At 37.1% G+C, this 13,050-nt stretch overlaps 1 protein-coding gene across 1 annotated transcript; it reads right to left on the bottom strand.

The window, feature by feature from the left end:
- Window positions 1-1,375: 1,375 nt before the first annotated feature.
- On the bottom strand, window positions 1,376-5,751 carry lto1 (LTO1 maturation factor of ABCE1). Its single transcript, XM_087783133.1, has 5 exons — window positions 5,651-5,751; window positions 4,454-4,559; window positions 3,955-4,025; window positions 3,730-3,847; window positions 1,376-2,064 (listed from the first exon to the last, which is right to left on the bottom strand). The coding sequence occupies exons 1-5, from the start codon at window positions 5,701-5,703 to the stop codon at window positions 1,993-1,995; spliced, it is 420 nt and encodes a 139-aa protein (XP_087639259.1). The 5' UTR covers window positions 5,704-5,751; the 3' UTR covers window positions 1,376-1,992.
- Window positions 5,752-13,050: the final 7,299 nt, after the last annotated feature.

Genomic DNA, 13,050 nt, shown 5'->3' with positions numbered 1-13,050 from the left:
CACACTTGTGTCAACTGGACCCAGGGGTGTGATGATTGTCTTTGTGTCTGCTACACAATAAAAACACAAACCCAATACAGTGTGTTCTTTTCTAAGGGTGGGTTGAAGTCTCCCCAGCTTTGTCCTCGATATAAGTAGTAAGTAAAAATGGATGGCAATGGGATAGAATTTAATCATAAAACGGATTAAGTGGTAGTCTTAGGGTTGGCTGGCAATGTCTTCAGGTCTATAATGTTTGGGAGATCTGGAGCTAAAAGTCTCAACAGATGGAAAGTCTAGTCAATTTAAATAATATTATCACATTGAATCATAAACTTGTCAACAGAGTGCACATTGTTTTTTATTGTTCTTTTCAATTTGGCCTTTCCATCAATTTAAAGTATACGTCTACATTTATGCAATCATAGAGTTGGAATCATACACACTTTTTTAATACACATCGTGCTTAACATGATTCAACTGGTTTTATGTTTTCCTGTAGCTGGATTAGGCATTGTTAATGAAACTTAATTGAAAAAAACATTGGTTATATATTATTTATATTTCTATTATTTATTTATATTTGTATTTTTAATTATATTTTTTATTTATTATTGTTTTGTGTTAACATTTTTTTTTCAATATTATTGTTTGTTATTTTGAATATTTATGTATGTATACGTTTACCACACTGATCCGCTTTCTAGAAACAAGTCTAGATCTGGGAAAAGCTGAGCAGCCTTGCCAGCTGTTTTTCTAATCCCATTTTTCCTGCTGGCTGTGTGTTTCAAGTGAATTCCAACTCCTGCTTTTCATTCAGTCGCTCTTTTGGCACCCAACCAGCAGCGGGAGGACTGCATTTGTCACCATTGCTTTTCATGTCAGCCCTTACCACCTGCTCGGACAATTTAGTACATTCCCTCAGTGCGTGTGGAGCACTCATTTCCTAATCTATGCCCAATTTAAAAGTTTTCTTTGCCAATTACTGCCCTTTCTCACTTGTTAGATGTTGGCTTGTGTTTTAATAAAACAATAACTAGGGGCTATTAATTATTAGGGCTGTGTATTGGCAAGAATCTGGTGATACAATACGTATTTGATGTGTGACAATTCGATATATTGCGATACTGTAAAAACAATGATATATTGTTTCTCTAACACTTTCTCCAATATCCAGTATCTGTCAGTGTCACTTAAAACTTTGTCTTAAAGCCAAAATTAGTTTTATATATATGTATATATAAATAAAACCTTTGAAATAACTTTTTGTTTTAATTTAAAGTTTTATGATGTTTTAATTACGTGTTAAATGTATTTTTGGGTCATCATTGATATTCCTGAAGATAGGGAAATTAAAATTTATCAGGGTGTCCGCTGACGTCACACACACAGAACTCATTCTTTATTCAACCAGTATTAACCACAAGCTCTCTACGTATTGGATTGAGGCCGATTCCAATGATAAAGACAACATTAACATTAACAAGAATGTTTGTAATCGTTGACTTTCATGGCCTTCATTTGAAGGAATAATCTTTATTTCCAATGGCTTGACACAAGACCATCTCTTTGCATCATACCACAGCCAATCTACATAAAGTAAGGAGAAAACCCAGTGAAAGAAAACAATATAAAAGGTGAAGACGGCAACCAACAAGCTACAAAAATAAGTAGTAGCAACATATGGTGATATCAGTGAGGTGTACTAACGAAAACTACTTATTCAAGGGCAAAGGGATCCAAAACAGTGAGGCTGCATGCAGCTCTGGAATTATTACTCCTAGTTTAACAAACTAAACATCATAGTGACAGTGAACATTTATCCATTCATTTTTTTCATTTTAAGAAACCGAGCTTAAAGCCACTTACAGGCTTGGTGGCATGTTTTCGTCTCTTCAAAATGCATCATAATTGTAAGACAGTACAAAAATGAGCTTAAGACATTCAAGTATGTTCTGGTTCATTGGCCAGCTCAGACATAGTGATCATAATCCTCCTCCTCCTTAGAACAGATCAGAAGGAGTTGGACTGTGGTGTCAGGACATAGTCTTTAAAGTCCGCAGGCACACAAAGTTGGGAGCAGACCTGCAAGAAGAAAAAAATACTATGGTTAACTGGCCCAAGAAATATATTTTTAACATGGTATACAGAAAAAGCAAAATATAAAATTCACAATAAAAGTAAAGTTAAAAAAACATAAAAGAATTTGTCTTGTATTTAAAATTTTAAATAGTTATTTTTTGATATTTTGTGTTGTCACTGGGTAAAGGTAAAGAGAGTAAACAACAATCACGGTGTGACCCAAAATGCTCTCTTCAAAAAAATGTATGATTGACAATACCCAACATAACAGAGACATACTATTTTAAGAATAAGCTCAGAGGCACTGCACAGTATAAACATGCTAAAGGTATGCTTTTATGACATTGTACATGAAAGCCTAAGAAGTAACTCGATACACGAGCCTACTAACCTAAATGTAACATTCCTGGATAATATCAGAATGTAATGTCCAGTTTCAGACTTCTATAACTGAACTTAACATTAAAGTTCAGGGGTCAGCTATTTTTTTTTAGAGACTTTCACACAAGGTTACTAAACGAAAGAAAACACTTAGAGCCACAAAAACCCCTTTTGAGTTTTAAAACAAAATATCCTTCCATATAATGTGTACTTTATTGTTCACCTTTATGCCATACATAAAAACTGTAAAAGAAATACTAAGAATTGATATTTATCATAAAATGTTTTGCACTTTATTTCAACTGCAGTGTGTCTTAAATCATGTTTGTTTTTAACTCTGTTCTTATGTAAGGCACTGTGACTCGGCAAGGTTATGAATAAATGAGGTGAGAGAGGAGTGGACTAGAGTACAGGGCTGATGATCGGGAAGGAGGGACAGTTCATGTTCTTATGCTCTTATTCGGCAAGTAGCCTTCGAAAGTTTTTGTTAAATTAAAAGTGAATTAAAACAAGTGTTTCATATGCCATTGAAAACAATATGAAATATTTCTATAAATACCCACATTTATACATACCAATTTTCAAAAACCTCAGCGAGCCGCACCAGGGGGTTGAAAGAGCTTCCGGTTGCCAACCCTTGTTCTATATGGTTCTAAGGAGCTAAATTATTAATTATTTTAACCTGAATATCATCCTTTAGATTTTGGGCCTAATTTTGTTTAGTTTTTAACAAAAACTGAGGATACCAGCCACCCTTCTAATGACTTTACAAAACAATATGACCTACACAAAGACAGCAAGCTTTCCTTCTCTATTTTTACCAGAGATAAAACACCCAAACACCTGATGGTCTTCACTAGCACAACACTATAAGCTCACAATCAGATGAGTACAGTGAAGTAGAGGGAGGGATGACTTGCACTACAGACAAATATTCGGATGTGAAGAGAAGCCTGTCATACCCAGAACTTACGGTCTCAGAAAAAGGAGTCTTTGGTCAGTTCAATAAATCCTGGATCAAAGGTGTCATGCTGTCAAGCTGTATTTGAAAATATTATGACCACACATACAGCAAATAATATTAGTATTGAATTAATGCGGTTGTAACATTTTTATAAATTAAATAAATGAATGTCTTCCTCTCCAAGAAGCATTAAGTCCCTCATCATAAGGATAATTGGAAGTTATTACTTTTTAAAGTTCTATCCCGTGTGAAATCTCAGCAAGATTTGAAGCGAACAGAGGAGTTAGTTGTTTTTTTTTTCAGCAAAAGAAACGGCAGCATACTTGTCTGAACTTCATTCTGAGCTTTTCCACGTCTTCCTGGAGTTTCTGCGACTGTGTATCTTTAAGGTTTATGTCCTGGATCATTCCCAACAGACCTTGCAGGGTTTTCAAACGTTTTCTAAAAACAAAGGCACACAGCAGTCATAATACAGAAAAATTGGACGTTCCAAATCATGTTTGTAAAGTTAATTAAATACAGTATATCTAATTGGCAAAAACTCTGACCTGGACTTTGGATCTGTATTGTCTTGAAGTAGACACTTCCACGTGAAGGAGAAACCATAGTAGAAAGAAATCTGTAATGCATAAATAATCTTGTATTTCAACTTAATCTCACCACAGCAGTGTACAAACTTTGACATGGAATCATTATTTTTCCAGTAAATTACATTACAGCAACTTTTGACTAAGAACAGGTGAGTGGACTACTAATGCCGGAGCATACTGCACTCTGCAGGGACAAGACGGTTTTTATACATAATCATGTCATGTCAAGTTTTTTTTGTTTTGATTCAAGAATCTGTGAAACCATTCCATAAGAAATTCAGAGCAGATTAACCAAAAATCAAAAGAATCAGAATCAAAAACTTTATTGCCAGTTTGTAAACACAACACACAGATTTGTTGTGGTGGCAAATTCCAGTGTTGCGTTTACAATATAATCCTTTATTTGTCTCACTATGCGGAAACTTGGGAAAGCAGACACACTGCAAGAAGGACTCACTTCAGTGGACAACTTTGCACCATGGGATGTCCCATGCCTATGCCCAGTCTGTAATCCTCGGCATTGGCCCACCTCATAACCCTCCTGGAATCCACGACCACGGAACCTATGAACACATGACATCAATCGATCCATCCATTCGTCTTCATTTAAGGAGCCCTTATCACCAACATGACTTGGATGAAGGAGAAGAATGAGGAGAGAATGTAAAAATACTTTGACTCAATCACGTTATTACAAACATTTTTTTAATGATAGGCGTTCAAACTGATGCTATGTGCCAGGGTCACAAAGCACTTAAAGAATCAATACAATACACAGTTAAAACTATATACTATAAAAGGCCGAGACACATAAGACAAACACTGGAGTTAAAACTATATACTATAAAAGGCCGAGACACATAAGACAAACACTGGAGTTAAAACTACATACTATAAAAGGCCGAGACATATAAGACAAACGCTGGAGTTAAAACTACATACTATAAAAGGCCGAGACACATAAGACAAACACTGGAGTTAAAACTACATACTATAAAAGGCCGAGACACATAAGACAAACACTGGAGTTAAAACTATATACTATAAAAGGCCGAGACACATAAGACAAACACAGGAGTTAAAACTATATACTATAAAAGGCCGAGACACATAAGACAAACACTGGAGTTAAAACTATATACTATAAAAGGCCGAGACACATAAGACAAACACAGGAGTTAAAACTATATACTATAAAAGGCCGAGACACATAAGACAAACACTGGAGTTAAAACTATATACTATAAAAGGCCGAGACACATAAGACAAACACAGGAGTTAAAACTATATACTATAAAAGGCCGAGACACATAAGACAAACACTGGAGTTAAAACTATATACTATAAAAGGCCGAGACACATAAGACAAACACAGGAGTTAAAACTATATACTATAAAAGGCCGAGACACATAAGAAAAACACTGGAGTTCCGGAAAATGAGGGAAAATATTATACCATGAATGGCCAGTAGTTAGCTTATTCACTAACCCTGTACATTTAAGTAAATTATATGAAGTACAACTTATTACGACATTGAATTGTATATGACAGTGGCATCAAATGAATAATTCTCAATGCATTTGAATCATTGTTTCTATGTAACTTGTTGAAGCAGTCGACACTCAAACGTATGTTTGCAACAGGTCAACTCACCTTTCATCCGCTAGTATTATCTCGTCAAATAAATCACCTTCTCCACCAAACATCGTGAATGCTGAATTTATTGTGTCGTTAACCAAACCTCGGAAGAAAAACACTACCACGTCTTTTCGAAAGGACGTACACTTCCTGTATTAGCCGGGCAGTACTGCCATCTGGCGGCTTGGCTCCGCCTATGCAGTTAATATTGCAAAAGTAAGGTGTTTCTAATTTTTAGAAACCTTCAGCAACCACAACGACAAGTGGCTACAGCAACGACGTCTCTCTGAAAATAAAGTCATGGCAGTCATTTAATAGAAAGCAGAGATAGAATGTGTTTGGTCTATCCAGGAGCCCTCTTGGTGTATGATGTAAAATACTAACACAGGTACAGAAGACCTCATCGTGTGCACAGATTCATAAGCAGTCACACAATTTAATCGATTTTTACACCACACTTGAAATTGACGTCATTCATAATAAATTATTGAATACTCTTTGTTTTTGTTTTTTCATGATTATAAACTTTGGTCCTTTTTGCGTAAATCTAGCCAATTACAGATGCCACCATTAACCAATCAGTAGCAACAAAGGGCGGATCTATCTTTCATTAGTTTTACTACTACACTCACTGGTAAAGACAACTGGTCAAATCTGGAGAGTTCTAGCTCAACTTAATGTTAAATTCCCCAAAGGCCGTTCAGAAAAAAAAGCGCTGTATCAGCACAACGTTTCATATAATGTATATGTAATCCATTATTATCATGGTTATAAAATATACTGTTTAAAGCCATGTTAAAGTTTATTATTTAACGCCATAACTATTGATGTTTAAAACTATTTCAGCTTTAAATTGTCACCCAGTTACAGGTTCATTTAAACTGGCAAGTTTCAGATGCGAGATAATATCATTTTATGACATTTAAATATATATGTAAAAAGGTTAATTAAAACATAATATTTCAGCTATGACACTTGGAATCAGGGCCGGGTCTAGGCAGGGGCAAGAGGGGGCCTGGCCCCCTCAAATAAATGTTGTGCCCCCTCAAACTTACATGTAAGTAAGTAAGTAACAGCACAATGCCCCCTCAAGATTTGTGGCTGCCCCCTCATACATGCCTGTCTAGACCCGGCCCTGCTTGGAATTGGTATGGAATTGTCAAAGATGACAAAACAAGGTTTATGATATAGTATAAATCAACAATAATCCCAAGTTACAATTAATGACTGCCTCAGATCTCTTATACATAATGTAAACTACCACCCAACAAAACACAATAACAATTCCCTTTAGAAAAACTGAAATCATCAGATTAATTTTAACCATCTCAGTTGTATGATAGTGTCAATTCTTTTTTTGATTGAAGGACATTTTTAAAACTCAAGGAACTTTTTAAAATTGAAAACAATTTTTCTTTAACGAAGCAATATTATTTTGAATATGTTATAAAGAAACAAATTGACCTGCATATTACAACCGTTCTGTAATTGAAAACACTGTAAACTCCTTGGTGTTAAAAAATTCACCCACTAGATGGCAGTGTGCAAACAAAATTGGTTGTTGGCGATAAATGGTTTAAAACGTAGAGCTGTACACACTGAATTGATCGATGTGATGAATGAATCAAAGTGGTTAAAATATGTTAATTATAGTCAGAAGTATTTAAGAAATAAACATTATCAAAAGAGGAAGAAAATCTGTTTAAAATGTACAATTTCAGCCATTATGACAAAACTGCTCTACGATCAGTTTAAGAAAGAATTGGATATGTGTGTGCGCGCGTGTTTCTGTGCGTTTGCGTGCGCGTATATATAAGTGTGTGATCTTACGAGATCAACAGTAGGACGGTTTACTGGGAGGTCTCTTCAGATTCCAGTCTGACAGTGAGGACCCTTTACCTCCACTGGAGAGACCCTTCAGCTACACAATCGCCCAAAAGTACTTGCTATTCTCAGCAAATTATTATGGGGCGATACTTTTGGCCTTCATTTGGTCTAGAGGGGCAACATTTAACCCTTTGTTGTCCTTAAATCCACCCACCACACACACACTTCATTGTCATCTTACACATTTCAGTTTAAAACATAATCCTTGTTTTACTTTTTTATTCTATATTTGATGTCTTATGTTCTCAAAATTAGGAATGAAAAGAATCCATTATCTCTGTTTCTTACAAGATGACATGCCGCTGTTTCTCCGCCTTTGGCTCGTCACACACACCTCAGTCTCATTTGAGATGAATTGTGTCTGACTTAAACACCAGGGTCATGGGTCAGCTGAGATAGGCAGTAATGAGAGTGACCATTATTGCATCCAACTCCAGAGCAGATAACAAAGGACGCTGAAGTGAACAATCAGATGGAAAAAAGTGTTCTATTCTCTGCAATTAATAACTTAAGTGGGTGATGCCTTTATGTTTGCAGCGAACTCAACAACCACAGACCCTTCCCTGTCCCAATAATGAAGACCAGAACTTGTATTACAGGTTATTAATGTCATATTATAGAGGGAGAACCAATCCATGTAGTTTAGGACCATCAGGTCTCTTGGCCATCTTACCGTTGCTGTGAATTGGGGACCACCACCTGTTGTCCCAGTCCTGCGACACCTCTCCAGATGTCCATCAGATGTAGTACACCTGCCCCACAACATTCCAGAGTCTCGAGATAGTCATCCACACCAAGAGCTGATTGAGTTTTTTTAATTCCCCCACAAAGGTACCATATTTATTTATTATCAGGCTCATATAAATTTGATCAATTACTGTATTTCAAATAGCAAAAACATCGCAGAGCTTGACATGTGAGTGTGAGGTCTGAAAGGCTTATAGTTGATGGAGATATCTCATATTTAATATTTATTTTTATATTCAATAAATATTTAAATCAGAAAGAGAGAAGCTAACACAGTTGTGGATTATTTTAACACCTTAAGAACTAGCTGTTAGAGCTGACGCAAAAAACAGAGAAAACACGGACCAAGGAAACATAAATTTCCCTAACCTTGTGGAACGTTAATGGTCTTCTCTGATTTTAATTTCTTCCGGAGACTCTAATTTCATGTTAATAAGGGTGACACAATGGGGGACAGTTTTCAATCAGACCAGAATTGAAAAAGAAAAAAATATTACATGTATAAAAATCTTAAATTTACAATATAAAATTGATCATTAAACATTACAACGAATAAACAACATTCTTCAATCGGAATACAGAAGCCAATTGTAGTTATAAATCATACTAAGTAACGTTTTTAATCTCTGTCAGAGGTTTTATACGTTTTTTTTTTTTCTTTGGTGGCTTGTACGAAAATTACAAGTGGAGAAAAGTTATGAAAATGTGAAATTGTTTTAGCTGAACCAACATCTTAATAATGTATGAGTACCATCTGAAAGAATGAATTGCTGAGCAGATTTACTGAAGGACCGCCTCTGACTTAGACTTTCTGGTCTCTAGAGCTCACTTACCAGTGAGTGGCAGGCCTCTATGCTTGGCCGAGAGTGCTAAGGAGTGTTTGACGGATGGCCCTGGTGTCTTGAAGATCTGTTTGTCTTTTTGCTTTTAAAGATTCACTGTGACCATGGATCAAGATGTGATCCTTGCTGTTGTCACACCGGAACTGCAGTGTTTTGTGACCCCTGACAACAAGATCCTACATCATTTGGTGGCTGCACATCAATAATCTCTTTGAAAGTGCAATGCGGGGCCTGGACAACCATTTGTGGCCCCAACAAAGACTCAGTGTGTCAAAAAGACTACACAATTGGAAAACAGGAATGCATGACCTGGGAATAGGAAGGACTGGGAGGGAGTACAGGGGTGCTGTGGAAAAGTTTAAGAGTGAGAAAGAAACCAGGCGTATTCTGAAGCTACTTGACTCTCAGCCGGTATGCTCTGAAGTGATGAAGAATTAGAAAAAATGAAGTGATGGCCTGTTCTCTCTGACATTGACGCACGCACACACAAACACACGCTCTGATCTCAGGCCTTTGTCATCAGGTTCTGGTCTACTGATCTTCCAGGTTGCTAAAGAACAATAAGGGTGAAGTCAGTCACACAAACGGTCAGCTACCGTCTGCTTCTCAACAGCATAGCAGGCAGTCGCATGGGCAGAACTAATCCCGGAATGTCTCTTCTCTAACATCTTAGATGAAAAGTAAAACAAAAGACAAACCACCCACAACATGTCAAATGTATTTTCTCAAAGAGTTTGTCTTAGAAACCTAATACAAGCCAGTGAATTCATGTCAACAACAACATCAAGGCTCTATATTACAGTGATGACCTACAGAGGCTGTGGACATTTTTAAAGTGAACAAGTAGACGTCAACAGGGAATAACTGGACATACTACTGCCCCTGTCCACTCCCCCGCTTACCCTCTCCATCAATCTGGCTCCCATTTAGGATGCCACTCTTCATCTGATGTGGCAGCAATTAGCAGGCGGACTTTTGTCCCTGTGGGCAGACAAGCGGTCCACTCCACTGAACCCCGTCCACGCTGGCTGAATGGACCAAACTGAAGATAACATGGTGTGGGGATCAAACAGAGCTGCCTCACCACTGTTAGGGTCCTAGTGTTCTCTTGTCTTTATGGGAAAAGAAGGAAGAGGGGGAGAAGATGGAAGAGAAGTAGTGAGGTGTTAGTTTTCCCATGAGAATGCTCTCTGGGGGGGCGGACGCTTCTCACCGCTGGTGTGACAATATGGCCCTCTTTACCTATATATTTAAAATACATACATACAGCTAATAGGCTCCTGTTGAACATTTCAACTATGTGTGACTGGTGCATGATCGGCTGTTTTTCTGAGACAGAATTATGTAATTGAAATATTTGATGAAGAGCAAAGGCTCAACTGCGAGAAATGGGAATAAAAATAACAACAACAAAGAACAAAATAAATAAGGTTTTTTGAATGGTTCTGAATTATAAAATGCTCTGTTCACAATCGCAGAAGAGTTGTCCCTCAATATTAAGTTTGTCCAAAGCATTAATTCTCCAGGCACGATTTATAAATTGTAAAAAGGATGTTGCATTATGCTGGATCACACAAGGAAATTGACCATTCTGTGTGTCCCTTTCAGGTGAACTTGTTGCTTCTTAACCAGTTTTTGTGTGTTTGGAACATAGCAATGATACGACAAGAAATTATTCTGTCCTTCCTGATAGCTTCGAGACAGAAGAAGTACGTTGATTTTATTTTCATGCAGTTTCATGCATTTGAGTGCATATTCATTTTCACCTCCCGCTTATCCTGTTGGGATGTGTGTTTATGTGCTGATCTGGTTAAGATGCTATTTGACTAAATGCTTAACGCGTATGAAACTGGGAGAGTCAGAATCCTCTTCAAGGCCCACTTGATTGGAAATACACATAACGGACAATTAAATAAAATCCCTTCTGCTATGTTTAAGTTCAATTAATTTTTTTATTTTACATTTTTGCTTTACTATACATTCATATCTGCTTTACTCTATTAAATCTTTCAATTTGTGCTACTATTTTATGGCACCAGCCAGGCTCATTCACATTGAAAGTAGCTTTTAGCACTTGTGTTTTTCATTAAGCAAGTTGCTAGGACTGAACTTTGTGAACAATAGAAAAGATAGACCAGCCAGTTTATTTTTTTTTTTAAAAAGGTTGTCGATTAAAGTGAACCTTCAGGGGAGTAAAGTTGTCAAAGTGTAAACGTTTAAGTTTTTAATTATTCTTATTCTAGTCAGGAACCTACTAAGGATAATAACTCTCTACTGCCCCCCATTGAACCCATACACACAGGTCATTTTCACTACTGAGGTCGGCCTGGGCACATCATTCGTGTCCCATCCCAATACCCACTCAAACTTATGTTCTGCTTTCAGCTTCTACTTGCCTCTTTTACCCTCTCATCCCAATTTCCTTTCCATACGAAGATTCGGGTGAGGTTTATACAAAAGATTGGGGTCTTTTCTTTCCATAACACCAATAAATTTAAGAGTGCGACTTGATCAACGTACCTAGACTTAAATCAACAAGCAATTAGCTAGCTGCTTCTCTCATCAGAACGTCTGCCTCTCCTCTCAGGGCAGAATGGTTTTTTATCACAACAAAGATGAGACTCGTTGACCACTCTTTACCGCTCACCTTCATCGCCTTAAACAAGGCTTACAGAAAGTTTGGTGAAGAGCTTTCTGTCATCTCTATCTCATTGTTCATGTAAAGAAGGTAAGTATGATATCAGGAAAAATCTTGGCAGTAGTGGCAGCATTCCAGAAGTGGAGGCATTTGTTGGAGGGATAATGGGTTCCATTTCAAGTTTCAATGATTTGGGCTCTATGACACAGGAACAGAAATTCTGGCATCGAATTTTGGGGAGAAGAAAGATATTAAGACAAACCGATGCAGGAGGAACAACCACAACCCCTACTGGGGCCAGCATTACCCACTGATATTTATCGCAGTAGTGAATACAATTCTTTTCACCACTATGGTGCAATGTAGGTCTTTTTTTTTCTCAAACCTTCTTTAATTCACAAAAGACGGTTGACAAGCGTAATTATAACCACAAACTAGTCCGAGTCCAAAATCATGCACAATCAATTACTAAATGATAGAAGCAGTTGCGTTCAGAACCTTCCACAGTTCCTGTATATGATTATATGTGATAAATGATTTACAGGTCAGTGATGACTTTATGGATAGTGTGATCTAGTTGGGATCCTGTCCCGTTATGTGGCTGTAGAGAACCTTCAGTTACAGACCACCCACAACAAAACTTTGTAGTTCCCTTTGGGCAGGTGCAGTGACTGTGTGCTAGAGAGCGGATTAAACTGTTACTACTGGAGGCAGGCCAAGCTGGGAATTTTGCATTTAATGTTTAGATAGAAAAGGTGCTTGGAAATAGATCAGGGTTATTAGAACGTTTAATCAAGAAACACTGTACTTTTTTGTATTGAAGCCAAACAATTCCTTCAATGTATTTTATAATTCATTGCACTATTAATGAGTTTCACTAACCGTGACTAAGGTGTGAACTTGTTGTGAACATGCTAGAGAGACGGTTTCTTGGAAGTTTAAAGATGCCAAATTTAAATAAAAGCAGGATCAAAATTAGGGGGTTAAAAATGTAGTGGCAAACACAGATGTACTGATCGTTTCATGAACTTGACTTTTGGAAATTCTTAATAAAGACCGATCTTTATGTTGTCAGCTTTTCCTGTTTAATATGTTTTTTCTCCTCTTAGTTTGCTGGTCTAAGTCCTGAACCAGCCGTGCCCCTGTCTCATGTGTTTTATTTTTGGGATTTTGTATATTTTTGCCCAAGTTAGAACCTGTTTAAGTTTTTCCTTTGTGGATACCATTAAGTGGGACATACAGTACACAGGGCTAGGTAACAGAGTTACACAAGGCTAGGTATTCGACACAAGGCTAGTGGA

Source organism: Callionymus lyra, chromosome 2 (assembly GCF_982586985.1).
Source record: "Callionymus lyra chromosome 2, fCalLyr1.hap1.1, whole genome shotgun sequence".
NCBI classification, from domain to species: domain Eukaryota; kingdom Metazoa; phylum Chordata; class Actinopteri; order Syngnathiformes; family Callionymidae; genus Callionymus; species Callionymus lyra.
This window is presented reverse-complemented; position numbering and strand designations above follow the sequence as displayed.

What these genes read in the sequence shown, in the direction of transcription:
- lto1 (XM_087783133.1), bottom strand. Translation starts at nt 5,703, where the DNA reads ATGTTTGGTGGAGAAGGTGATTTATTTGACGAGATAATACTAGCGGAT. An exon ending in GTGCAAAGTTGTCCACTGAA is followed by an intron (nt 4,026 to 4,453) that starts GTGAGTCCTTCT and finishes TATGCATTACAG; the next exon opens with ATTTCTTTCTACTATGGTTT. An exon ending in AATACAGATCCAAAGTCCAG is followed by an intron (nt 3,848 to 3,954) that starts GTCAGAGTTTTT and finishes CTTTGTTTTTAG; the next exon opens with AAAACGTTTGAAAACCCTGC.